The sequence below is a fragment of the Protomyctophum bolini genome, assembly GCF_963924005.1.
Source record: "Protomyctophum bolini genome assembly, chromosome: 11".
Lineage (NCBI taxonomy): Eukaryota > Metazoa > Chordata > Actinopteri > Myctophiformes > Myctophidae > Protomyctophum > Protomyctophum bolini.
The window spans coordinates 3,943,853-3,969,712 of NC_137872.1; the positions used below are offsets into that span (position 1 = coordinate 3,943,853).

The 25,860-nt window shown below is 42.6% G+C and overlaps 2 protein-coding genes across 2 annotated transcripts in view; one reads left to right on the forward strand and one right to left on the reverse strand.

Moving 5' to 3' along the window:
- The window catches only part of LOC308323726 (ankyrin repeat and fibronectin type-III domain-containing protein 1), a 29,125-nt gene extending 21,578 nt beyond the window's left edge, over positions 1-7,547 (reverse strand). Inside the window, exons 1-2 of the mRNA XM_080775523.1 lie at positions 7,255-7,547; positions 1,990-2,138 (exon numbers count right to left, since the gene is read on the reverse strand). Of these exons, the coding sequence (XP_080631649.1) occupies positions 1,990-2,138; positions 7,255-7,333 (228 nt within the window). The 5' untranslated portion in view covers positions 7,334-7,547. The remainder of the gene's footprint in view (positions 1-1,989; positions 2,139-7,254) is intronic.
- Positions 7,548-11,271: 3,724 nt separating this feature from the next.
- The window catches only part of mei1 (meiotic double-stranded break formation protein 1), a gene marked incomplete at both ends in the record, with an annotated part of 133,097 nt that continues 118,508 nt past the window's right edge, over positions 11,272-25,860 (forward strand). The window contains 3 exons of the mRNA XM_080776466.1: positions 11,272-11,421; positions 12,550-12,673; positions 20,859-20,909. Of these exons, the coding sequence (XP_080632592.1) occupies positions 11,272-11,421; positions 12,550-12,673; positions 20,859-20,909 (325 nt within the window). The remainder of the gene's footprint in view (positions 11,422-12,549; positions 12,674-20,858; positions 20,910-25,860) is intronic.

Genomic DNA, 25,860 nt, shown 5'->3' on the forward strand with positions numbered 1-25,860 from the left:
CATAGGGTTAGGTTTAGGCATAGTTTTACTGGGTTTTAAGTTTAGGCATAGGGTTAGGTTTAGGCATAGTTTTACTGGGGTTAAGTTTAGGCATAGGGTTAGGTTTAGGCATAGTTTTACTGGGTTTTAAGTTTAGGCATAGGGTTAGGTTTAGGCATAGTTTTACTGGGGTTAAGTTTAGGCATAGGGTTAGGTTTAGGCATAGTTTTACTGGGTTTTAAGTTTAGGCATAGGGTTAGGTTTAGGCATAGTTTTACTGGGGTTAAGTTTAGGCATAGGGTTAGGTTCAGGCATAGGGTTAGGTTCAGGCATAGTTTTACTGGGGTTAAGTTTAGACATAGGGTTAGGTTTAGGCATAGTTTTACTGGGGTTAAGTTTAGGCATAGGGTTAGGTTCAGGCATAGGGTTAGGTTCAGGCATAGTTTTACTGGGGTTAAGTTTAGGCATAGGGTTAGGTTTAGGCATAGTTTTACTGGGGTTAAGTTTAGGCATAGCGTTAGGTTTAGGCATAGTTTTACTGGGGTTAAGTTTAGGCATAGGGTTAGGTTCAGGCATAGTTTTACTGACGTTAAGGTTTAGGAATAAGGTTAGGTTCAGGCATAGTTTTACTGACGTTAAGGTTTAGGAATAAGGTTAGGTTTAACCGTTTAAGCATAATTTACTAGGAATGCCAGGCCGCACAGTTCCACCGGCTTTTACGCCGGGGGCGAGTTGGTAAAGGGCGACTCGTCTGGTATTCATATTCAATAGGTACTACTCAGACAGGGGTCAAAAGGTCCCTCAGACAGGGGTCAAAGGTCCTTCTCAGACACACACACAGCTCTCCATTGGAGACGGCACGCACCGCTCAAAAAAACAAAAGACACCTAAATATCTTACAGCTGCTGAAATCTTGGACAGGTGTCTGGGCGCGTCCGTTTCCCCGGCAACTGACGAGTCTCCGCCCCCCATCGGTATTTCCGCCGACCTCACACCGACCGCTCGGTGTATATTTTGTTTTACTGAGAATAAGGTTAGAAATACGTTTAGGTTTAGGCATAGTTTTACTGGGGTTAAGTTTAGGCATATAGGGTTAGGTTTAGGCATAGTTTTACTGGGGTTAAGTTTAAGCATAGGGTTAGGTTTAGGCATAGTTTTACTGGGTTTTAAGTTTAGGCATAGGGTTAGGTTTAGGCATAGTTTTACTGGGGTTAAGTTTAGGCATAGGGTTAGGTTTAGGCATAGTTTTACTGGGTTTTAAGTTTAGGCATAGGGTTAGGTTTAGGCATAGTTTTACTGGGGTTAAGTTTAGGCATAGGGTTAGGTTTAGGCATAGTTTTACTGGGTTTTAAGTTTAGGCATAGGGTTAGGTTTAGGCATAGTTTTACTGGGGTTAAGTTTAGGCATAGGGTTAGGTTCAGGCATAGGGTTAGGTTCAGGCATAGTTTTACTGGGGTTAAGTTTAGGCATAGGGTTAGGTTTAGGCATAGTTTTACTGGGGTTAAGTTTAGGCATAGGGTTAGGTTCAGGCATAGGGTTAGGTTCAGGCATAGTTTTACTGGGGTTAAGTTTAGGCATAGGGTTAGGTTTAGGCATAGTTTTACTGGGGTTAAGTTTAGGCATAGGGTTAGGTTTAGGCATAGTTTTACTGGGGTTAAGTTTAGGCATAGGGTTAGGTTCAGGCATAGTTTTACTGACGTTAAGGTTTAGGAATAAGGTTAGGTTCAGGCATAGTTTTACTGACGTTAAGGTTTAGGAATAAGGTTAGGTTTAACCGTTTAAGCATAATTTACTAGGAATGCCAGGCCGCACAGTTCCACCGGCTTTTACGCCGGGGGCGAGTTGGTAAAGGGCGACTCGTCTGGTATTCATATTCAATAGGTACTACTCAGACAGGGGTCAAAAGGTCCCTCAGACAGGGGTCAAAGGTCCTTCTCAGACACACACACAGCTCTCCATTGGAGACGGCACGCACCGCTCAAAAAAACAAAAGACACCTAAATATCTTACAGCTGCTGAAATCTTGGACAGGTGTCTGGGCGCGTCCGTTTCCCCGGCAACTGACGAGTCTCCGCCCCTCAGTCTCACGGAGAGGTTCCTGTAGATGCGTTTGGGTGAGACGGGACCCATGGAACGCCTGCGCGGCGGAGCGGGCCTCACTGACACAGACATGGACAGGTGAGAAGACAAGGAGAAGACAAGGAAAGAGAGGACAGGTGAGAAGACAAGGAGAAGACAAGGAAGGAGAGGACAGATGAGAAGACTAAATGGGAGAGGAGAGGAAAAGGAAGAAGAGAGAAAGAGGAGAAGAAGGAAGGAAGAAAAGGGGGAGGTGAGGATCGAGGGACAAACGGGAGCAAGGACAAAAGGAGGAGAGGAGATTGGAAGTAAGGAGAGCACAGAGGAGCTATGAGGACAGGAATGGGTGCAGAGAAAGTTTGACTACATGAAGACAGAGTATACGGGGCTCTGGGTGGAGGTGAGGAAGACTAATGGGAAACGGATGAAGGATGGTTTAGTTCATAGATAAGAAAGATTGGTACTCCAACCTCTGTGAGCCACAACAACACACGAAAGACGGGACGAGAAGAAAGGTGTTGCGAAGATTCAGGACCTGAGGAGAATGAGGAAAAGAATGAACATCGATTAGAAGCAGGATAGAGAGAGAAGAGAGTATTGGGTCAGGGCTCAAGAGCACGAGATGGAGGCAGAAGGGAAGGGGGTGCAGCAGAGAATACAGTCATTTATACTCATACAGAAGGGAATGGGTTGCAGAGAATAGTAATTTATACTCATACAGATCTTATTCAGTGGAGGCTGCGCAGCGGTGTGGGTGAGTCGGGTGACTGGGTGGATAAATGGATAAAAGCTACAAAGGCCGTACGCAGCACTTCGGATGTGTTTCTTATAGTTCTCACTCCTCATATACATCAAATGTTCCGCCTTCACACCCTGCTGTGAGGAGCGTTTATTATATCTCCCTCTCTATGGAGTATGTCAGTCAGCACAGAAACGCCACTGAAATCCAAGGCCAAACTCTATATACTAGTCTATAGGCCATGAAATGACAGATTGTATTGTATTGACAGACTTATTTGCTTGTTGTACTGTCCTGTTTTGATTATGATTTATTGTATTGTGTCACTGTACAGCACTTTGTAACATTGTTAAGAAAGGTGCTTTATAAATAAATTTACTTACTTACTTACTTACTACTTGTATATTCAGAATAATCGCAGTGCTTTGGCTAAAAAGGAACAGGGGTTAAAAAAAGAAATGGAAATGTGAGTCATTTGGCCACCATTTATTGAAAGTTTTGGATGTGCTGTATTCCTTTTTTATTTAGATTTTATTGCTACATTTTGAGGAACAGGGGTTGTTAATGAATATCAACCTAATACATTACAAGATCAAATTCAGTTATCATCAACTGTCTTTTTGCCATTCTTACAGTTAACTGTCACTGTTACTGCAAAGTTTGCCCTCCTCCACCTTTTTGGTTTTCCGCACTTTGAGCAAAATGCAGTCTGTCATCACTTTCTCCTCCTCAGTCACCAAATCTCTTCTTTGATTTGTTACATTGATTCTTTTTTTTCTTTTTTCATTTCCACTCCCGTCCCTCCTTTTCACAACCCTGTAGTTTTTGACTGATGTTCAAGTCAATTTGGTTTACGTCGTCATGCCCAAAGCCCTCAAATCTCAAATTAATCTCTGGGAAAATGGGGGAGTGTGTGTGCGACTGTGCGTGCTTGTGTGTGTGTGTGTGTGTGTGTGTGTGTGTGTGTGTGTGTGTGTGTGTGTGTGTGTGTGTGTGTGTGTGTGTGTGCGTGTGCGTGGGCATGGGCATGCCTGTGAATGCTCGTGCATGCGTGTGTCAGTGTTTACAGAACAAGGGAGGGGCCCCTGCCTGCCCTGCTCAAACTCCATATCTCTATTGTCTCTTCTCTCTCTCTCTCTCTCTCTCTCTCTCTCTCTCTCTCTCTCTCTCTCTCTCTCTCTCTCTCTCTCTCTCTCTCTCTCTCTCTCTCTCTCTCTCTCTCTCTCTCTCAGGGCCTCATCCATTTCCTTTCATCCCTTATTTTCTCATCCAAATAAATGCTGGTTTTAAGTCACATCTTCATCAATTACAAGCTCCTGCCGTCGCGACTCCGCTCCACTGTCCCATGACAGTGAATACTGCGTGCGCACCCATTGGTTGGCAACAGCCTGGGGACACGATCCCATAGATCCGTCTGTCTGTCTGTCTGTCCACAATGACGACATGTCCTCGCATGACATTCGAGACGACGTCCTCTGTCTGCGTTTATGTGACACAACAAAAATCCCCACATCACCAACAGTATACCTGCACTAAAGTGACTGCATGGGGGGGGGGAGCACTGAAAGACTTCAGTGCACAATGCAAGGAATGAATGCATTCGCCATGTATCCGAAGGAAGTCTGGTCCAATCACTTTTAGATTTACTCCAGTTTAATCCTGAGTTAAAGTTTTGTTGTATTCAAGATCTGATTTTAGTTCATGTTTAAGCCTCCAGGAAAATCCGTGTTGAGGTTCTTATAATCCACTGATTTTCATTAAAACGTCTTTGTCCTAAAACTGTCCAGTTAGGATTGTGTTGAAGTCCATGCAGTGCCTTTTAGAGCTTCAATGGCGTGAGCCATGAAATGTTCAACAAATCTTTTTTGCATTGTTAATATTGTATCTGTGTTGTCCCAGCCTTGTAGCTATTGTTTTACCCGTTTCTCTATTTTTGACTAATTGTTTGGGTTTGAAGTACTCTGGTCCCTGGCGTGCTGGTGTGTTGATTCCTTTTACTGTAGCTTGCTGTGTAGAAGGGGAGGGGAGGGGAGGGGGGGGGGGGGCATACGGGTACAGGCTGCAGAGCCTTCAGCCTTTTCTCTTTGTTTTCATGATGTTAGTATATGACTCATGGAAAGTGCTGATGGGATGGAGACTTGTTGAAAGGGATTAGCATAGCCGTAGGTTACGTGTTTGACTCTGAGGGCTGTATTTTGCGTGTCTTAAGAACCAGGTCTTATTACCTAACTTGAGTAAACTAAAGACCTGGAGGCGTGATCAATGCTCTTTGGCCACTCAGAATAGCCAAATGGCATTGATCACGCCTCCAGGTCTTTAGTTTACTCAAGTTAGGGAATAAGACCTGGTACTTAAGACACACAAAATACAGCCCTGACTCTGCGTGACCTGTGTCTTCTGCTGCAAGCTGTGTTTTGTTCTATGCTTTTAACTGTGTTTTTGTACTGTTCTTAACCTGTACACTTGTACAGCGACCTTGAGTGCCCTGAAAGGCGCCTTAAAAATAAAATAAAATGTATTATTATTATTTGTGGAGGTCAGGGGGGGGGGGGGGGCATCGACAAAATGCTAATCAAACGCGGCAAAAATAAAATCACACCCGTGTGAAGTGAGTGGTGCTAACTCCGTGTGGGGGTCCCCCCCAAGTCCCCAGTATAAGGCTATCCAACGTTGAAGCTGCCACTTTAACCTACTGGCAAAATGTGGAATTGCAGCACTTTCGTTGGAGGCGGACGGACGTTCATGACGTCACGTTGCGTAAGCCGGGGTTAGGCTAGGCTAGGCAAGGCTAAACTTCCGCTCACTCGAGCCGTTGAGTTATAATTGTACTTCCGGCAGTCTTTTCCGGGTGCTTCAAAACTCCACTGAGCAACTTCTATTGAAATGAATAGCGGGTTGGCGGAGCTAACGCTCTGGTTCAGTCTCTATCCTTTTATTACTCTAGTCTATGGGGTCCCCAGGGGGTCCCCGGAAGTTCCTGACCCACAGCCCAGTGTGTTGCGGCCGGGTTTCCGGCCAGCCACCCCGCATCCGTAGCGGTCGAGAAATGACAGAGTTACCGTGTGGGGGTCCCCAGGGGGTCCCTTTACTGTACTGTACTGTACTGTACTGTACTGTACTGTACTGTACTGTACTGTACTGTACTGTACTGTACTGTACTGTACTGTACTGTACTGTACTGCACTGCACTGCACTGTGTGTGTGTGTTAGGCTGCACAACAGTGACACAAAACCAACCAAACGCTATTTTCGTGCTCGGACACAGCCAGCCAGGGACACAGCCAGCCAGGGACATAGCTGTCTGTATAGGAGTGGCTTCTGTGGCTATCTGACAGTGGAAAAACTGACCGATGTATGAGAGAGATAATTGTGTATAGCTATTGTTACATCATTTACTCTATGCTAAATGCTATTTAGTTGGTGAAGACTGAACATGTATCGAGCAAGCTTTCTGTAGCAGTGATGTGAATATTGATAATAATAAGAATTACAGGAATCAGCGATATAGTTCATACTAGTTCACACTATATTTAGCAACACAAATAAGCTTATAACCAAACACCATAAACAAGTTGTGGCTACTGCACTAAGTAGCCTAATTGAATTAATTTAACTGAAGAAAGACAAGCCTTACAGCTTCACTATAAGCATTGCAACATGTTTGTCTAGTCTTCTCTGTCCATGCCTATCTATCTGCTACCATTAGGTATGGCCACAGCAATGAAATGTGAAAGACAAATGATCTTGTATGTCTCATTAGGACAGGAAGTAGCCTGCATACAATTGCAATCATTCATTAAGCCATAAAATTAAAGATATGGCATAATATAGCTCTGGTCCATATCTGCATATAGAGATATGGACCACCAGATCTATGGCATAGATAAGATATATAGGCCTATCATATGATATCAACTGAACAGAATTGCTGAAATTGCTAAAAAGTTGCCATGCATCATTCATGAATCCGGGCTGCACAAACACAAACCCCGGCACCATTCATTCCGTCATGACGAAAAACGTTCAGAGAAAAGTTTGTCAGATTGAATGATTGATATACATTACATTATATATATAGGCCTAAATGAGTTCACATCAAAGTTGAGAGAGAAAACCCCCTCCCAGGCCCCCTCCTCTCAGGCTCCCACACACACAGACGCGCGCGCGCACGCACACACACACACACACACACACACACACACACACACACACACACACACACACACACACACACACACACACACACACACACACACACACACACACACACACACACACACACACGCACGCGCGCGCACACTCACACACACACACTCACACACACACACACACACACACTCACTCAGAAAAGCCATAGGCTACTCTACTCTTGCGCATTTCAATCAAGTAGCAGTCTTACTGAAACTTAAATATAGTGTCCATTGTACCGTATCGGTATATAGGCCTGTATACCTTACCTTGGACCAAAGTTTCCACTTGCCCTGCCGCTCCTGCCGAAGCCGTTCCGGTCATTTTTTGATTGTCTTGAATGTGCATTTTTCTGATAAATGAGTATCCATTCTTCCTCCTCCTGCGAGTAGAGTAGCTGTAGCTGCACACGTTATCACATAAACATTCACTTAGTAGCGCAGCGCACCTGAACGGCCTGAACCGAGGCGCGGGGCGCGGAGAGTTGCCATCGCCCCCTCCTCCACACCACCACACTCCGACCGAGGTGGAAAGTCTGGCGATGGTGCGAGGTTTACGGACTCTCTCCTGTCTTCCTCTCTTCCTCCCTCCCCTTTTCTACTGTCTGTCCTCCTCTGCTTCTGTCACAACTCACAACAGCTGGGCCTGGGGGCAGAACTATCATGCACTGCAGGGCAGACCCCAGCTTGCATGATAAAAATGGAGTCATGATGGAATCATGAAAATGTGCTAATATAAGCCTACATTTTACATGCTTGATTTATTGATTGATTGATTGAAATATTTATTAACAGTTTGCAAAAATACAGTACATTTCAAGCACAAACTCAGTACAAAGACTGTTAACTGTGAGTGGACGACCCAATTAAGCATTACACTTGTTTACAACAGGGTCCACCATGTTCAATTCATCAAAAAATTTAGAGATGTACAAATAGACAGGCTCAATGACAAATACAGTAGCCTACTTATTATGTTTTATTGTTGTTGCCTACAAGAAATGTTGCTATTTATACCGTGGGTGTATAGGCTAATATCAGGTAACTATAAGAACTTGTGTATACATGTCTAATTTTCACATTTCCTGTCTGCTGCACAGTCTGGACAATAAAGCAATACTACTGTATATGTGTCAGTCTTGTTTTAAATAATTGGTTATTTATTATAGTAACAACTTGTACTTTCACATTCATCTTCAAGAAACTGTGGTGGCTATAGCAAGAACAAGAAACCCACAGGAAACTGCACTTTCTTTTAGCTTTTGATTTCTTATTTGGCACTTCATTAATTGTTTCAAAACCTTGATGTCATTTTTAAACCTCTATAGAATCCAAACTCCAAATTGTCACCACTAGAACTGCATGACGTCACCACTCGAAATACAGGTTTTAAAAGAAAACTATTGGCAACATCATTGTAATGATTTCAGCATTATGACAAAGTGAGGTGACTGGAAACAAACTATACCGTATAGTCTATATTTAGGATGGACCCAACTGTGTATACCATATACACAATTATCTTACTGTATATAGGATGGACCCAACTGTATCTTACTCGTGGACAGTGGACACGGGCAACTAGTGTCAACATACTATATAAACTTGTCTTTGTTTAGTTATTTGAACATTCATGTTCGATCTATGAAATTATAATCATTGTTGTAAGATTACTCTCTAGGCCTATTCCTAGGCATATATCTTCTCAGGAAAAAAGGTTAACATGACCCAGTGTCAAGTGTGTAAGTGTATAATCGTGTGTAGCCAAAAAGACTGTGTGGGGGTGTGTGTGTGGGTGTGTTTGTGTGTGACTGTGTGTTTGCGTGTGTGCAATGCATTTGTTTACACGGGACGTGATCTATGACATAGATCACGTCACAACACATCACATAGAATAGATCATATCATAGATTCTATGTCACACACACTGGCAGACGTTCTATCTGAGACCCTAACAATGACATGGAAGGTGTTTATACTTCTGCAAATCCCCTATTTATGCTCGGACAGATGCTTTAGTTCTGCTGCCTGACTTTATTGGCCCCGAGAGAACACTCAATGTGAAAAGGTTGTCCAATAAATTTGACAGATCATGCACTGTAGATCTCACCTGTGCATCTCTCTCTCTCTCTCTCTCTCTCTCTCTGGGGAGCTAATAGAGTCTAGACAAATGGATTAAACTCCCATCAAGGCGTAAATAGATATTTCAGGAGAAAACATGTGTTCCAAACCACTGACATGATCTGCTATATTATACTGTACTGTACTTCTCTCTCTGTCGGCCTGACCACCTCCTCCTGCAACAGTGGGGAGTGATGGGGACCACAGCACAACAACCTCCAACATTTATTGTGTAAATACATTACATTTAGTGTGTGATCTCCAGATACACACACGCACACACACACACACACACACACACACACACACACACACGCGTGCGCACACACAGTCAACGTGGGCATACAGTATGTGCAAATAAACACTCCCACGTATGCATACACACAACTCACAGTTATGTGCAAATAAACAACATGCACATGCGCTCACACGCATGCACGCACGCATGCACATGCAGCCACGCACACACACACACACACACACACACACACACACACACACACACACACACACACACACACACATTCTCACATCATGCTGCACACACTCCATTTGATGTTCAGCAAACTTTTATTTCCCCCCCCCAGTATGTTTGTGTTTGGGCCTGTGTGTGTGTGTGTGTGTGTGTGTGTGTATGAGAAACATACATCTCAGAGAGAGAGAGAGAGAGAGAGAGAGAGAGAGAGAGAACGAAACGATTTAGTGAAACTGTGAGAGGACTGGAAGACAGAGAGACTATACAGATTGACATGTTGGTGGCTGATACTCGTTCGTTCGCCCCCTCACTCCATCATCAAGATAGTCCCTGGGTTGCGTACGTATGCGCTGAGAGGCTTTTGTTGTCATGGCAATAAACAAAATGTTGGCCTTCAAATCTAAATGATAGCCTACTACTGGCTGCAACAAAACACCCATACACATGACGTGCTGCATGCAAGTGCACTTGCACACACACACACACACACACACACACACACACACACACACACACACACACACACACACACACACACACACACCCTATTGGATTCCTTGGGTAGGCCTATAAATTGATACCAATACATCATTGTGAACTGGAAAGAACGGATATAGACAGTTAGGAAAGCAGCTTGTGGACAGTATGGTGGTATATTATGTGGGAATTAAGGGAAAGCAAATAGCCTATAGAGTGAGATCTGAGATGTCTAACTGGTGCTTTTTTCCATGAAGTGAGACAAACTGCAGGGTTCCCTATAGAGAGATAAAAACATTAAAAAAGACAATGAGAGATATGTTAGACAGAAGGTTATTTTGATTCATTGATTGATTTATTAACAGTTTTTGCAGAATTACAGTACATTTCAAGTACAACTCAATACAAAAACTGTTAACTGTGAGTGGACGACACCATAAAGCATTACACTTGTTTACAATAGGGCCCACCATTTTCAATTCATATTAACTAATTAATATTATTATATTAACTAATTTAGCTAAAATAAATGATAAAAGTTATAAAAGGAGGGAGCCCAGCCCATGCCTGTAATGATTGGGTGAAATCATACAAATAAATAAATAAAGATAAAGATTTGACGAATAGCGTCATTCTACTCAAGCCCGCGCATTTTCGGTTATTCGTGACAGTGAGTTTGCTTGGCTGTGCACCGACTTTGGTGACCTATATTCATTAGTTTCTACTGCAGGCTACGCTACTATATGTAACCCCAATATAGTGACCCCTGTAGTCACAAAATTCGGTAACGTCACCAATTGCGATGCAATGCCAAGGATGACCGTAGGCTGAATACAGCAGGTAAGGTAACTAAACTAGCTATATACAGCATTACAGCAACAGCCATTTTTAATTCAAATGGAAATGAATGACTAACATACATGACCTACATTTAACAAAATAACAGTAAATTAAGGTTAATGTATTATGTACGTCGTCCAACAACCGCGTCATTGTTTTGTCAAGAAGGGAAAACAAACGCCATGTCGAAAATACCTAGTTTTTAGTCGAGTAGAGTGACCGCGTGGAAAGACTTTTCTCAGCCAACATAAGACCATTTTGTAGCATATTTTATTAGCGTACTACAACTCCTCAGTCCATAGTTATATAACCCTAACCACCTGCTGCTCTGCTCCACAGACGCGGAGAAGTATTGACCTCCTACACACGACAGTATGACAACAACAAGCGTCGACATTGTTTACGAGAAGGTCCACTTCAGACACGACTCGAAGTGGACGGGTCGCCTTGGGCCTCCGGACGGCGGAGGGGTGGTTCTGTGCGTCGCCTGTGTCATTGAAATGATGGAGAGTGATGACATTGCGGTGAGGAAACTTAACATATATGTTGTTGTTGTTGTTGTTGTTGTTGTTGTTGTTGTTGTTGTTGTTGTTGTTGTTGTTATTATTATTATACTATGAGGGTCGACGACAGAGTAGGCTACAGCATCTTGCAATGGGTCTGGTCCACAAGATTCGATACACCACCAAGATACCCATGTACCTGTCTAAATACTTCATTAATATAAACGAAGTCCACAACCACAACACCAGAGGGAGTGCAACAAAACATGTACAACCCAGATTCGGCACAAACAAGGGACTAAATTATTTTCGCTCCTATGCCACCAAAATGTGGAACGCCCTACCAACAGTCATTAAGACATGTGAATCCCTTGACTCCTTCAAAACCACTCTCAAAGTCAAAGGGCACCTACGGACGGCTGCAATTCGAAACTGGCCCCCGTAAAATCTGAATCCACCCCACCGCCCCCCCCTTTTCCCCTCACTGTATATGTATCTTTTCCCTTTTTGCTTCCTTTATGATGAATTCCTGTTCTGTTCTTTTTTTAACTATTATAGAAGTGTCTATTTGTACGTCTCTAAATGTTTTGATGAATTGAACATGGTGGACCCTGTTGTAAACAAGTGTAATGCTTAATTGGGTCGTCCACTCACAGCTAACAGTCTTTTGTATTGAGTTTGTGCTTGAAATGTACAGTAATTCTGAAAACTGTTAATAAATATTTCAATCAATCAAAAAAAAAACCCCGAAAAAGTTAGAAAAATAAAAGAAAACATTCCCCACTTATCTACAGTTCAACTCAGCGTGAAAATGCAAAACTCCTCACTTTTGTGAATTAAATTGTGTTCACATTCATATCCATCATCTCTCTGTATTTCTTTCTGGGTGCAGTACTTCATTTTAAGGGCCGATTCATACTCCTATTTTACCTCTGTTTCGGCGTTGTAGTGCCGAAATGATTTCGGCTCGTCAGAAATTTTCAGTAGCACTGAAGAGTCGACTACCCGCCCCCCCCCGAACCTCAAATGACGTCACATTGTAGGCTCTACAGAGCCGAACCCACTTTTATTCGGCTCTAAAATAGGAGTATGAATGTCTAACCAATACTATGTCTAACCAAAGTATTTCTTTCTTCCTGTCCATTATAGTCAGTGAGGAAGTCTGTGGCCCTCTGTGGCATCATTGAGATGCTGAAGTTTTCACCAGGGGCTCTGACTGACCTCCTCCAGCAGGACCAAAGGGTCTGTCTGCACTTCACTGCTTCCCTGCTGGGTAAGAGACCCCCGAGTCTGCACCCTCTCTACACACAGCATGGACTGCAGTACTAGTATAGCGTGATGTCTATTTAACACATTTAAGGTCATTACACACTGGCGAATTAGCGACGCGATGCGAATAAGCTATCTGAAAATGCAAAATATTGCATGTTGCAGTTCGCCTGCTAATCTCTGCAAAATACGACACCAGAGCGAACAAATAAAGAGCGAAAACAGTCGCATTTTCGCACATTCGCCACTGATCAAGGTTCAAGGTTATCTTTATTTGTCTCCCTTGGGAGAAATTTGTCTTGGAGACAGAGTCACAGCTGCATACAAATAACAGACACGTTCACATACGAAAAGAAAAAGACACCATGAAACACCAACATACACAAAACAGATGTGGAAGCTTGCATGGACTTCAATTGTTTAAAAAAAAAAAAGCAAATTATCGCACGAATATATCGCGTCGCCAATTCGCCAGTGTGTAATGACCTTTAGACCTGAGCTCGATTCTACAAAATGTCTTCTAAATCCTGAAGGCTCATTCATAGTATGGATTTTCGGTGGTGAGGTGACCACCGAACTACAACATGACGTCACTGAGGTGACCACCGAACTACAACATGACGTCACTGAGGTGACCACCGAACTACAACATGACGTCACGAGCCGCGGTGAAGAGCAAACCACTAACACCGCCACCGCCCCAGCCCTTCTCTCTGTTTTTACTCGCCACTGCTCAACGTAATTTCAGCTCACCACCGGAGCGGTGGTCACCACCTCACCACCGAAAATCCAGACTATGAATGAGCTTTGACAGTTTTCTGAAAAACCCCATGTTTCTATATCAGTGGTTCTCAAACTATTTCAGGTCAAGGAGCCCCAAAAATATATGTAATTGGCCGCCGACCCCCATCTCAAAATATGTTGTTCCAGGGACAGATTTGAGTTAAAAACGTTCGCTCTGAAGAATATATATTCCAAATTTGTGCCACATTTTCACGATTTTTCAAAAAATAGCAGACCTACAAGCTCGTAGCACGGCACTCTGTGCCACGCTATGAGTGCTACCAGCTCAGTGGCCTAATATAAGTTGTGTTTAGAGTGTCCTGTCCGCCCTGAAACTGGGAGGTCGGGGTTCGATCCCCGGCCCGGGTCATAACCAAAGACTGTAAAAATGGGACCCAATGCCTCGCTGCTTGGCACTCAGCATCAAAGGGTTGGATTAGGGGAGGGGGCGTCAGATCTACTAATCAAATGATTCCCGAGCATGGCGCACGCTGTGGCTCACTGCGGGGCGCCTGATTGCGAACGCAGTGAGCACTTACTATGAGACCTAGCAGATCATGTCTGTCCGTGCGTGTCCCCCCCCTTTGTGCCCATATATGGAGCTGAGTGATTTGTTTGTGATTTATGCAACACACTCCATATTTGGACGTATAGCTGCTTTGGGGACTCCTTATATGGTTATGGCTAAGTTAAAAACTTAACTTAAAAATAACTTAACTTAAAAAAATAATAACTTAAAAATAAATCTTTAAAAAACCCAAATATGTACGAGCTGCGTTCGCTTCCCGCGTTTGCGCGTCTTACTGGTAGAAGGATAAGGAACTGGTTGGATAAATAACATATTCCTTCCACGCGCAACGTCCAACCAGGGGAAACCCCCCTTTCCCTGGTTGGATGGCTTGGATGGATGCTGCTCATGCACTAAAAGGAAGCATGAGGTCAGTTCGTTGCTCTCCTCAGGTTGCTGGAGGGAGTGTTGTAGAGCCCAGGATTACATTATTAGATAATTGACACTGGGGTGAAAATATGGGTTACAAGATCGCGGGATAAAAATGTATAATTATAGTATGTAATGACTTAAAATCAACCCGAGGACCACTATTGTGTCGGGTGGGGGATATGGGCTAAGATTTATATAGTGCTTTTGTAAGTTAACACTTATCCCATGTGTATAAAATACATCCCACTGTTTCTCAACCGTTGACTGGTAAAATGTCCTAATAATAATGACTCAACCAGACAATCCGGTGCTCTTCCCCCTTCTTGAGATTCTAACTCCCTTTTTATGTTGAATTTCTTGAACTCCAACTTGTCAATAAAATGACTACATCATAGGTCACCAGGTCATTCAGTTCACGGTTTCTCAACTAGTGGAAAGAACATTTAAAACAAATCAACAAATCGTACATTACTAAATGCATGGTCAGGGACCACATTGCAATGACCACCTGTTGAAAACCCATGGCATATCACGGTCAAGGTAAACTTTATTGTCCACAAGGGAAATTTGTCTTTCACCCCAACTACAGCCACACATAAAACATCAATGACAACAAAAATACATTACAGATGAAGACACAACATTACACAAATTGCACACATGATGTGGATAATCTAGCCTCACGTAGTTACTGCAGTTTCAGAGCCTCGTTCAGCATCTTAGTTGATGCTGGTACAAACGATTTATTTAATCTGATGTACTTCCACTTTGGTTCTTTGTATCTTCTCCCAGAGGGCATAAGTACAAACTCGCCATTTAATTAAAACATGGGTACCATCACTGACGATTTTCTGAGCCTGTTTTAATGTAGCCTGCTCATAAATAGACTGCAGAGAGGGGAGTTGTCTTACCTCTATGATCTTCCCTGCAGTCTACTCTGCACCAATCTGAACAATTTGGACCTCAGTTGCACTGAGAGATTACCGAACCCAAACTGTGATGCCAAACCTGACCAGGCTTTCCAAGACTTGCTCGCGATAGAACACTAACATAAATCTTTGGTCAACACCATGAACCCTGAGACATCGGCGGAAGTGCAGTCTTTGCTGTAGTTTACTACAGAGACTGTCAACATGTGTATTCCAAGTCAGTGAGTTGTCAATACAGATCCCCAAGTATTTATATGAGGAGGCCTGTGGTCACCAATACTCTTGGGGTCAAACACCATCTCCTGTGTCTTCTTATTAGGCATTTTTTGTATATGACAACATCAGAATATTATCGACAATGATAATGAGTAGTTCAGTTCCACATACAATACATAATAAAAAAGATATATAAATGTGATAAACATGAAAAAACAAAAAACAGTTAAACTCAGGGCTTAAAGTTCTCAGTCCTGGGGACTGATTTCAGTCCGGAGGATTTCATAGGGGTTATTTAATGAGATCACTGCAGATTTGCAAAAAAAACATTTTCAGTCTTGGGATTTTTTGGGGCTTTAAGCCCTGTAAACTCCTGTGTCTTCTTAACGTTAAGAATAAGGTGGTTGTCGTCACACCACTTTACAAAGTTCAAAGTAAGTTTAACAAAGTATATTATTACACTCCCTACTTTGGGTTAATGGAGCTAGTCTAAAAAGACACACGATCACACTCCAGTTATGATGATAGTTTTACTAGCCCTCTGTTCTGTGATTAATATTTTGCTCATCAGGGCTACAGTGCCAAAGCTTTACTTGACAGAAATTTAATGGGGCTGTCAAAGCGTGATAATATGTAGATGGAAGCTGAGTATAGCACACCGTGATTCGTGTCCAAATGTCTTACAGTATGTTCCATTCCTCCGTCTATGCGCTGTTATTTAATTACACCGCGTTGTTGTTAACCCATTCTGACCTGAGATCAGATTCATACGAGGTTTCCACTGGACACACACTGGTCTGATTAACCCATTCTGACCTGAGATCAGATTCTAAAAATGTCAGTCGTTCTTCGATTTTTCAAAAATAGCAGACCTACAAGCTCGTAGCGCGCCACTCGGTGGCGCGCTATGAGCTTGTAGATCTGCTATTTTTCAATAGCTAAAGCATGACATGATGCTAACACCAAAAGGGGTTCCCGTTCAGAATGGGTTAACGTACAATATTGTGACAGGCCATTATAAATTCTCGTGAAGTAATCACAGAGTGAAGGGGAAAGCGAGGACAAAGATGTACTTCTGCAGTTACAGTATAGGTATTAGGTCCCATAATATTATTTCCTTATCCCAGAGTTACTGCAATGCGAGTTTCAAAAAGTTAACTTGCAGCTCAAAGTGCTTTAAACAGAGCAATGGAGAAAAAAGAAAGAAAAGCAAGGCAAAGACATTAAAAAACAAGCAGTAATGCAATACAGTGAGAACATGAATAACAAAAGATAAAATATCAATTAAAAGCAATGTTGTAGAAGTGGGTCTTGAGCTGTGCTTTAAAAATGTCTACAGAGGCTGCCTGTCGAAGGTACAGTGGGAGCTTGTTCCATGACGTCGGCCCGTAGAAGCAAAAAGCTGCTTCCCCGTATTCTTTAGTTGCTTTCCTTCAGTAAAAACATACTATAAGATGACATAGAGCGTCGCAGTTCCGCCCTCCTTTCAGAACAACGAGGGAAAAGGAAATAATTCCCCATTCATTTTCCCCCTAGACGTTTCAAAAAGTATTTATTTTTTAGTCCTTTGTCCACCAGTCGACCTTGTCTTCATGTCTTTATGTATGTAAATTGTCTTGTTCTTTGTGTCATGTCAAATGTGTGTATATGTGTTCTGCATACTTGGCTTCTGCTGCTGCTCTCCCAAATCTGGCTGTGACAGGGCCGTCTGCCCCACATGGAATACTATCGCCATTTTATTTCATTGTGTCAACTAAATCCTCATGCAAACTAGATTCAACATACTCAAGCCTGCACACATTCTAAATATGCCCCCGAAATATTGTACTGAGCAAATGGACTGTTACCACCTTCAATAATAATGATAATAATAATAGTCTTTATTGTCTCCACATCCAGGGCTCGACGCTTAGCATTTTTCCAAGTAGCACGTGTGCGCCTAAGTTGAAAAATCTAGTAGCACACAAATTATTTTAGGAGCACGAGGAAAAGTTATCAAATAATGTGTTTTTGAGGGGCGCTAGCCCCTGCTATATACAGCTTTAGTCCCCACACGTCTCAATATTTGCCATTGACAATGAACGGAGAAATTAGGTCAAAATTCTGCTAAATATGACGTAAATTAAAACATGATGTATGATGATAAGAGTGCCCCTCACTTCACACAGGTGTGATTTTTCTTTAATAAAGTGATATGAGGTAGGGGCAGGCAATATGACAAAATATTATATCACAATATCTTTTTAATAATTATCACAATATTGATATTCATCTGGATATCATATTTTTTTATATAATCTATATAATCAATTTGTTTTTATACTGATAGACTATTAGTTTGGTATGCAGATAGATAGATAGATAGATAGATAGATAGATAGATAGATAGATACATTCATTTTATGAATGGATGGACAGACTCCGTTTTTATCTTGCTGTTCTATCATGTGAGTGTGACATTTAGTGCAGAGGCTACTCGATGGTGAATTAGTAATGTAACATTCTCCTTGGCTTTGACTGCTTCAGTTCAGACAGAAAATCCGACATATAGGCTTTTTACGTTGCTCGTTATGCAGGCCAGTGAGGCCACTGACTAGCATGCGTTGCAGTTAGAGTTATGGACCTGGTCCTGAGCTAGCCACTGACTAATATATCCAGCCAGGTCGGTCATTCGTATTGCGCTGCTGCGCACACGCTTTTAGCGAGGTGCTTAGCAAGGGTTGTTTTGTCAATCCGTCCACTCCATGTGCATGCGCACGTGCACTCTTTACGTGCGCGGCTGCACGCTGTTTCACCCACGTTTGGTTAAAAGTTATATCAAGTGATGTTTTAACATTACAAACTTTCTAAATAACTTTAGTATTCAACGTGTCGGGGTCCTAGCAACTCCTTCTGTCTTCTGTGCTACCAATACATGCTATGCTGTTGCGTTCGCTCCGCTGCTGACAGGGAAGAGAAGAGAACTGATCAGCAACACAGGGAGGGGCGGGGCGGTGGGAGCAAAGGGACAGATCTTCAAATGAAAACCGCATTGAGCCGCGACACGTTGTTAGCTTGTAGCTCTGCTCTTTTTGGCGAACGACACCGCCGTTCAGAAATATAAATGTAGGTATAGAACCGCGACTATAGAATGTGCACTTGCTGTAGACAGAGACTTGTCTTTATCACGATTGAATGGTCAAATCCTGTAGTCGCACCTGTGCTACAAATTGAATTTTACAACTCGCACAGTGATATTTTTAGTCGCAAATGCGAGTACCTAGTCGCACTGTCGAGCCCTGTCCACATCATATATTTTCTTTGTCATGGACAAAACATTTATAATGCACAGAAAACATTAATAATTCTATTCGAGTTGGAAGCATTAAGACCCATTTTAACCCTCAATGGCTTCCTTTCTGAAAAATAACGTCATTGTAAAAAGATTCACGCGTTTAGTTATTCTATTTACAATGAGATGCGGACGGTAGCTGGTTCCACTTGGACCCGGACGTAACATAGCACTACAACATTACGTCGGACTTAAATACTGAATAGAGCGCCCAAGTCCTGACGTCACTCGCTCATCCCCTGGTTCCAAAGTCCTGACGTCACTCGCTCATCCCCTGGTTCCAAAGTCCTGACGTCACTCACTCATCCCCTGGTTCCAAGTGGGTTCGCAGAGGTTTTTCCTCTATGGAGAATGACATTGGGTTATCTTAAAATAGTCTCATATAAAGAATTGTGGTCCAAAAATAAACAAACTGTCTCAGAGATATTGTCGGGGAGGTGTCTCTGTATCGTTTATGACAGTCAGTCATTCGTGATACAGTCTGTTTCTAGCGAAAATTTAACTAATTCAGGCAGCAGTAACATTAGCATTTTCTCTCATTGATTCTTCATATCCATAATTATGAGTGAAGCGGCCTGCAGGGATGATTTGTTTATTTTTCAAACACAGTTCTTATATGAGGTGGTCTATAAGATCGCCCTTATGGGGATTACAATACCAATAAATTACCAAAAGTACACGAACCCGTGGTCTTAACACCCTCTATAGCGATATTGACGTCAGCCTTCGGTGCTCTCCAGCTAGACAGGGGTCACGCAACCTCACTCAACTAGACAGACAACACATTAATTATTGAGGGGTGAACGGCATTACTGCTGCAGTGCACTGACTCACAGGAGGTCTGGATATCCTGATTAAAATGAATGCCTGGCTGCCGTATAATGATTCCTTCTTGCCTTCAATTGCTAGCTATAATGTGACTTTATATGTCAGGATGAGGTGTGAGGGATTCTTATAAATACTGGGGGTCTCGCACCCCAGTATTTATCACTCACTCACTTTTTTAAATCCGTACAACCCAGTCAGGTCCTTGAGGTCAGCTGACCAATTGCTTCTGACTATATTATGCCCTCAACAAAGTACAGGTCTAGAGGTGACCGAGCTTTTCTCAGTGGCCGGGCCCCCAAACTCTGGAACAGTCTGCCCCAAACTCTGGAACAGTCTGCCCTTGCGGATTTAGGTCTGCTCGCTCCTTGGGAGCTTTCAAGTCCTTTCTTAAAACCCTTTTTTTTCGCCATGGCTTTTGATTCTATTTGATTCTTGATTTTAGTTTTTGCTCTATTGTACTGCAATTGTGTAGTTTGTTGTTCTCTTGTTTGTGTGGTTATCTTTGTAAATGTGCTCTATAAATGAAGTTTGATTTGATTTTATTGTTAGTTGTGATTGAGTGATCAAAAAACTGAGTAGATCGTTGCTTTCTGAGGACTTTCAGTTGACATCATTAGTTCACCTACTGTACGTGGGTCCAAAGCGTGCTGTATGGCCCAAGTGGTATACTGTAGACCAGTAAGACGCGCAAACGCGGGAAGCGAACGCAGCTCGTACATATTTGGGTTTTGGACGTATAGCTGCTTTGGGGACTCCTTATATGGTTATGGCTGAGTCATGGTGACGTAATCACTCAGCTCCATATATGGGCACAAAAGCGGGACAGACAGACAGACAGACAGACAGACAGACAGACAGACAGACAGACAGACAGACAGACAGACAGACACACACACACACACACACACACACACACACACACACACACACACACAGACAGACATGATCTGCTAGGTCTCATAGTAAGTGCTCACTGCATTCGCAATCAGTGGTTCCCAAACCTTTTAATGTCAAGGACCCCCAAATGAACACTCCGTGCCGCGCTATGAGCTTGTAGATCTGCTATTTTTGAAAGAAATCGTGAAAATGTGGCGCAAATCTTTGAACATACAGTATATTCTTTTATATGTTTTTAACTCAATTCTTTGCCTCCCCCCCACAGGGATGCTGCACACTGTAGAAGACAGAACCACTCTGGAGCAGGTGGTCCAAGGTGAGAACTCGTCTCTATGGGGGTGCTATAGAGTGGCAGAGATTAACCCATTCTGACCGGGCACCCATTTTGGTGTTGGCATCATGTTATGCTTTAGCTATTAAAAAATAGCAGATCTACAAGCTCATATGAGCTTGTAGGTCTGCTATTTTTGAAAAATTCGAAGAACGACTGACATTTTTAGAATCTGATCTCGGGTCAGAATGGGTTAATCAGACCTAGTGTGTGTCCCGTGGAAACCTCGTATGAATCTGATCTCAGGTCAGAATGGGTTAAAACAGGGTGCATTTTGCATCCCAAAACGCAGTTTATAGTTAACCCATTCTGACCTGAGATCAGTGCCTGCAATCCCCCAAGAACACACAAGGCAAAGAGAGTTCCAGTTCCAGATATTATATGTCTCTATTGTCGAGCAAGAAAAAAAAAATCATATTTTTCTCTCTCACATGGTATTTGGATGAGGCTGAACCTTGCCCTTTTTCCCTTTAATATTTCATATATTTAACTTCAATGTTTGCGAACGCAGTGAGCACTTACTATGAGACCTAGCAGATCATGTCTGTCTGTGTGTCTGTCTGTCCCGCTTTAGTGCCCATATATGGAGCTGAGTGATTACGTCACCATGACTCAGCCATAACCATATAAGGAGCCCCAAAAGCAGCTATACGTCCAAAACCCAAATATGTACTAGCTGCGTTCGCTTCCCGCATTTGCGCGTCTTACTGGTATAATGGAAGTCAATGGCAGTGGGATCGGGCTGAAACCATGCCCAAATATGGAGTAATTATGTCACAGATACATCATAGTGACATCACAGATTGGTCACATGAAGTCTGAGATACACATGAGGCCACGCCTTCATTGGACCCTGTCATAGTTTTGTTTTTATTTGTTGTTGTTGGTCATGGATTCCAGTTCCCACCTGATGTCGTGTGTGAGTTCTGATTGGTCCAGATGGTGCTGAATAACTGCTAGCTTGCATAACGTCTTGAGACTAGGACTCAAGTCTAACATGAACAGGGCATCAGATTCAGTTTTGTAAAATCCTCCAAAGAGGATGATACGATCTCCCACAATGCAACAGCACACACTGTAGATCTCAGACGGGTCTTTCCTTTTGGGCTCAACCTTCTTCCAGGAGAAGGTCTCTGGGTTGAATTTCCACAGAGCATTGAAGGTCTGGCTACCATTGCGGCCACCAAATATGTACAGCTCTCCATTGTAGGTGAAGGCTGAATGAGCCTCGTAGAGTCCTCGTAGAAGTTGTGCAGAAGGTGTGCTCAGCCAGAGGTCGGTCTCTGTGTCAAACACTCTGATGGTGTTGTAGTACCGACCCCCCCTCCAGCCCCCGAATACAAACATCTTTGTCCCAATGATGGTAGAAGAGTGACGTGATGAAGCAGGAGGTGGAGTTCCTCTGGTTAATTAAAGTCCAGACCACTGTGCTGGTGTCCAACTTGTACATGTTATTAGTGTATCTAGTCTGCTGGGTCCATCCTCCATGGATAAACATGGCCTTCCCCAAAACACAGGCTGAGTGTCCCGCCCTCGCCTCTGGAATGTTTCCAGAAACCTTGGGCCGGAACCATCCGTGGGTGTCCACATCAAATCCATAAAGAGTGTTGCAGTACTTCCCTGTGTCATATTTATAACCTCCAAAAATATAGATATCTTCCATCAGAACAGCTGTGTGGGAGCGGCGATTGGTCGGAACCTCAAGGATACATTCTGCTCTAAATGTTGTCACTGACATCAACTTCCTCCAGCGTAAAGGCACCGTGTTGAAGACGTGAACATCAATCTGATCATCCCTGTCCTTCCAGGACCCTCCAAATGAGTAGACTTTGTCTCCCACGGCAACAGCAGCTTGACCGGCGTTATGAGGCCCTCTGTTCACATGCAGAGTCCAGCAGAACATTTCTCACAACAGATCCTCCAGGGTTTAAATTAGCTTCTTCCAGTGTCGTTGTGTAACAGAATGGTGTCCTTATTGGTTCAGTGGCACAAACGTCACGCAAGGTTTGACCAATCCACAAAGCTGAATAGCAGACCTACAAGCTCCTACAAGCTCGTAGCGCGCCACTCCGTGGCGCGCTATGAGCTTGTAGATCTGCTATTTTTCAATAGCTAAAGCATGACATGATGCTAACACCAAAATGGGTTCCCGTTCAGAATGGGTTAACAAACAAACAAAACAAGAGACTTTACAGTAAAAAGAGACAAAACATAACCATCAAAGAAAAAGACAAAAAACTATAAAATAATAACTAACATGGCTGATGACTATACCGCACTCCGAGCACACAAAGAATATCACAATCAATTCTAAAAAAACATTTCTGATATGGAAAACAATAAATTACTCTTCATAATATGACCGCTGCGCTCTGACTATAGGTGCGCTATACCCGTTCAAATATGGATATGGGAAAACAAAACATATATGGGTATATGTTTACCCACATAGACACCCATACATGTAAACATAACATACAGTATACACATACTGTACATATGAAAGATTCTATACATTAATTAGATGACATTTCGGGGCAGAACAATATTGAATTCAATCACTTCAGTCCAACATAACAAGCATCTCTTTTTTTTTTTTATATATATACTTTTTATCCCACGATTTTGTAACCCATTTTTCACCCCCGTGCCAATCATCTACTGTGATCCTGGGCTCTACACACCCTCCGCCAACCTGGGGAGAGCAACGGACTTAACTCATGCTCCCTTCATGCCTGAGTGAGTGTCCAAGTTGCTCCTTTACACCTGACAGGGGGGAGTTTCCCTGGTTGGACGTAGCGCGTGGAAGGAACACGTTATTCCAACCAGTTCCTTTCCCCTCCATCAGGCGCCCCGGCTGGCCAGGGGGAGGCAGTTTAGTGACCAGGATTACTGCATGTTTTTGTGAGGGTACCTACCATAGGGGACACGGGGAGAACATGCAAACTCCATAACAAGCATCTCAATAAGGGCATTCACTTCTAGTCATTTTTTGACGATGAAAACTTTGACGATGGAGAGGGCCACTGTATTTCCACACTATAGAGCGTTGCCGTCCTTCCCCCTCGAGAGACCCACGAAAAGAATTCCCCATTCATTTTCCTCATAGACTTTTCAAAAAGTATTTATTTAACCCATTCTGGGCGGGAACCCCTTTTCGGTGTTTTACCCCCTCAGGCCGGGAACCCATTTCTTGGGTTCTGTACAGTATGCATGTACACAGTATTCAAAAATGTAATTTTTTTTGATGCTGCTATATAAATATTTAAATTTTTTCAGAAACCTTATAGGTCAGGATTTAGAGGCGTTTTTAGAATCGGCCTCAGGCCTAAATGGGTTAAAGACGTTTACGCTGCGGGACAAAGCCAACTCTTGTCGTGACAAATCATGACAATAAACACAATGTTTTGGGCCAAACAAAATAATTAGAAAGAAGAAGAAAAACGGCAGGTTTTTACAACACTTTTTAGTTGTTGTTTTTCTTCTTTGTAATTATTTCTTTGGTCCAAAATATTGTGTTTGTTGTCATGATTTGTCACGACTCGAGTTGGCTTCGTACGACGCTTAAAAGGTTATTTAAATAAATACTTTTTGAAATGTCTTATGGGGAAAAAATGCATTGGGAATTATTTCCTGGGCCTGGCGTCGTCATGAAAGGGTGGCGGGACTGCGACGCTCTATGGAGTAGACACACATGCATACACCTTCGGCAGACTCTTGGCACTTGAAGTAATACAATTTGTGGTAGTATTAATAGTCTTAAGTGTATTGTCATGATGAATGGGATTCATGTGTGCACGCAGGCACACACGCACGCACACACACACACACACTCACTCACTCACTCACTCACTCACTCACTCACTCACTCACACACACACTGTGACTGTACTCAAAGTAAATATGTTAATAGTAAAACCATTAGGACTCTGTTCTGACTAGAGAGAATCATATTCACACAGAGTATCTCTGGAAGCGTTTTGACCTGCCGTTCAGTTCAGGATTCTCCTCGCCTCGTTATGTCCCATGACTGTGATCCAGTGTGCTCGGCACATACTTGTCTCTTGTCCTCCTTTTTAACCCCTTTTGGTGTTTTTAAGCATTTAATATAAACACTTTAGCTATTGAAAAATAGCACATCTACAGGCAGTACAAGCTCATAGCGTGGCCGCACTATGTACTTGTAGGGCTGCTATTTTTGAAAAATCACACCCGTGTGAACTGAGTGGTGCAACTATTTGGTCGAGGACAGTGTATATTGATGAACATTACATTAAAAATGCAGCGTAAATATACCAGATTTAGCAAGACTTGCTCATTTCCATCTGCAGTCCCCAGACATCAAACAATACAAACAGGACTGTATAGCATACAAATACCTAGTACATTTCAAACATCATAAGACTAGTAAAGAATAAGAAATAAGACAATATTAAACTATTAGATAAGACTATTTTACATTTCAAACATAATAAGACTAGTAAGAATAAGAAATAAGACAATATTAAACTATTAGATAAGACTATTTTACATTTCAAACATAAGACTAGTAAGAATAAGAAATAAGACAATATTAAACTATTAGATAAGACTATTTAGGGTAGGTTTATGGCGCTAATAATCACTCTAACACAGCATACAAATAAATGCACCTAAAATAATCATGAATGGTTGCAGCTTTGGTTTTCAAGCAACCATTTTTTCAGATTGTATTGAACATTGTTTTTGTTTTGAGGGGGGGGGGGGAGAGCTCTCAGTCACACATTTCATTCTTAATATATTTTTTATCCCACGATTTTGTAACCCATTTTTTCACCCCTGTGTCAATCATCTACTGTGATCCTGGGCTCTACACACCCTCCGCCAACCTGGGGAGAGCAACAGACTTAACTCATGCTCCCTTCATGCATAAGTGTCCAAGTTGCTCCTTTACACC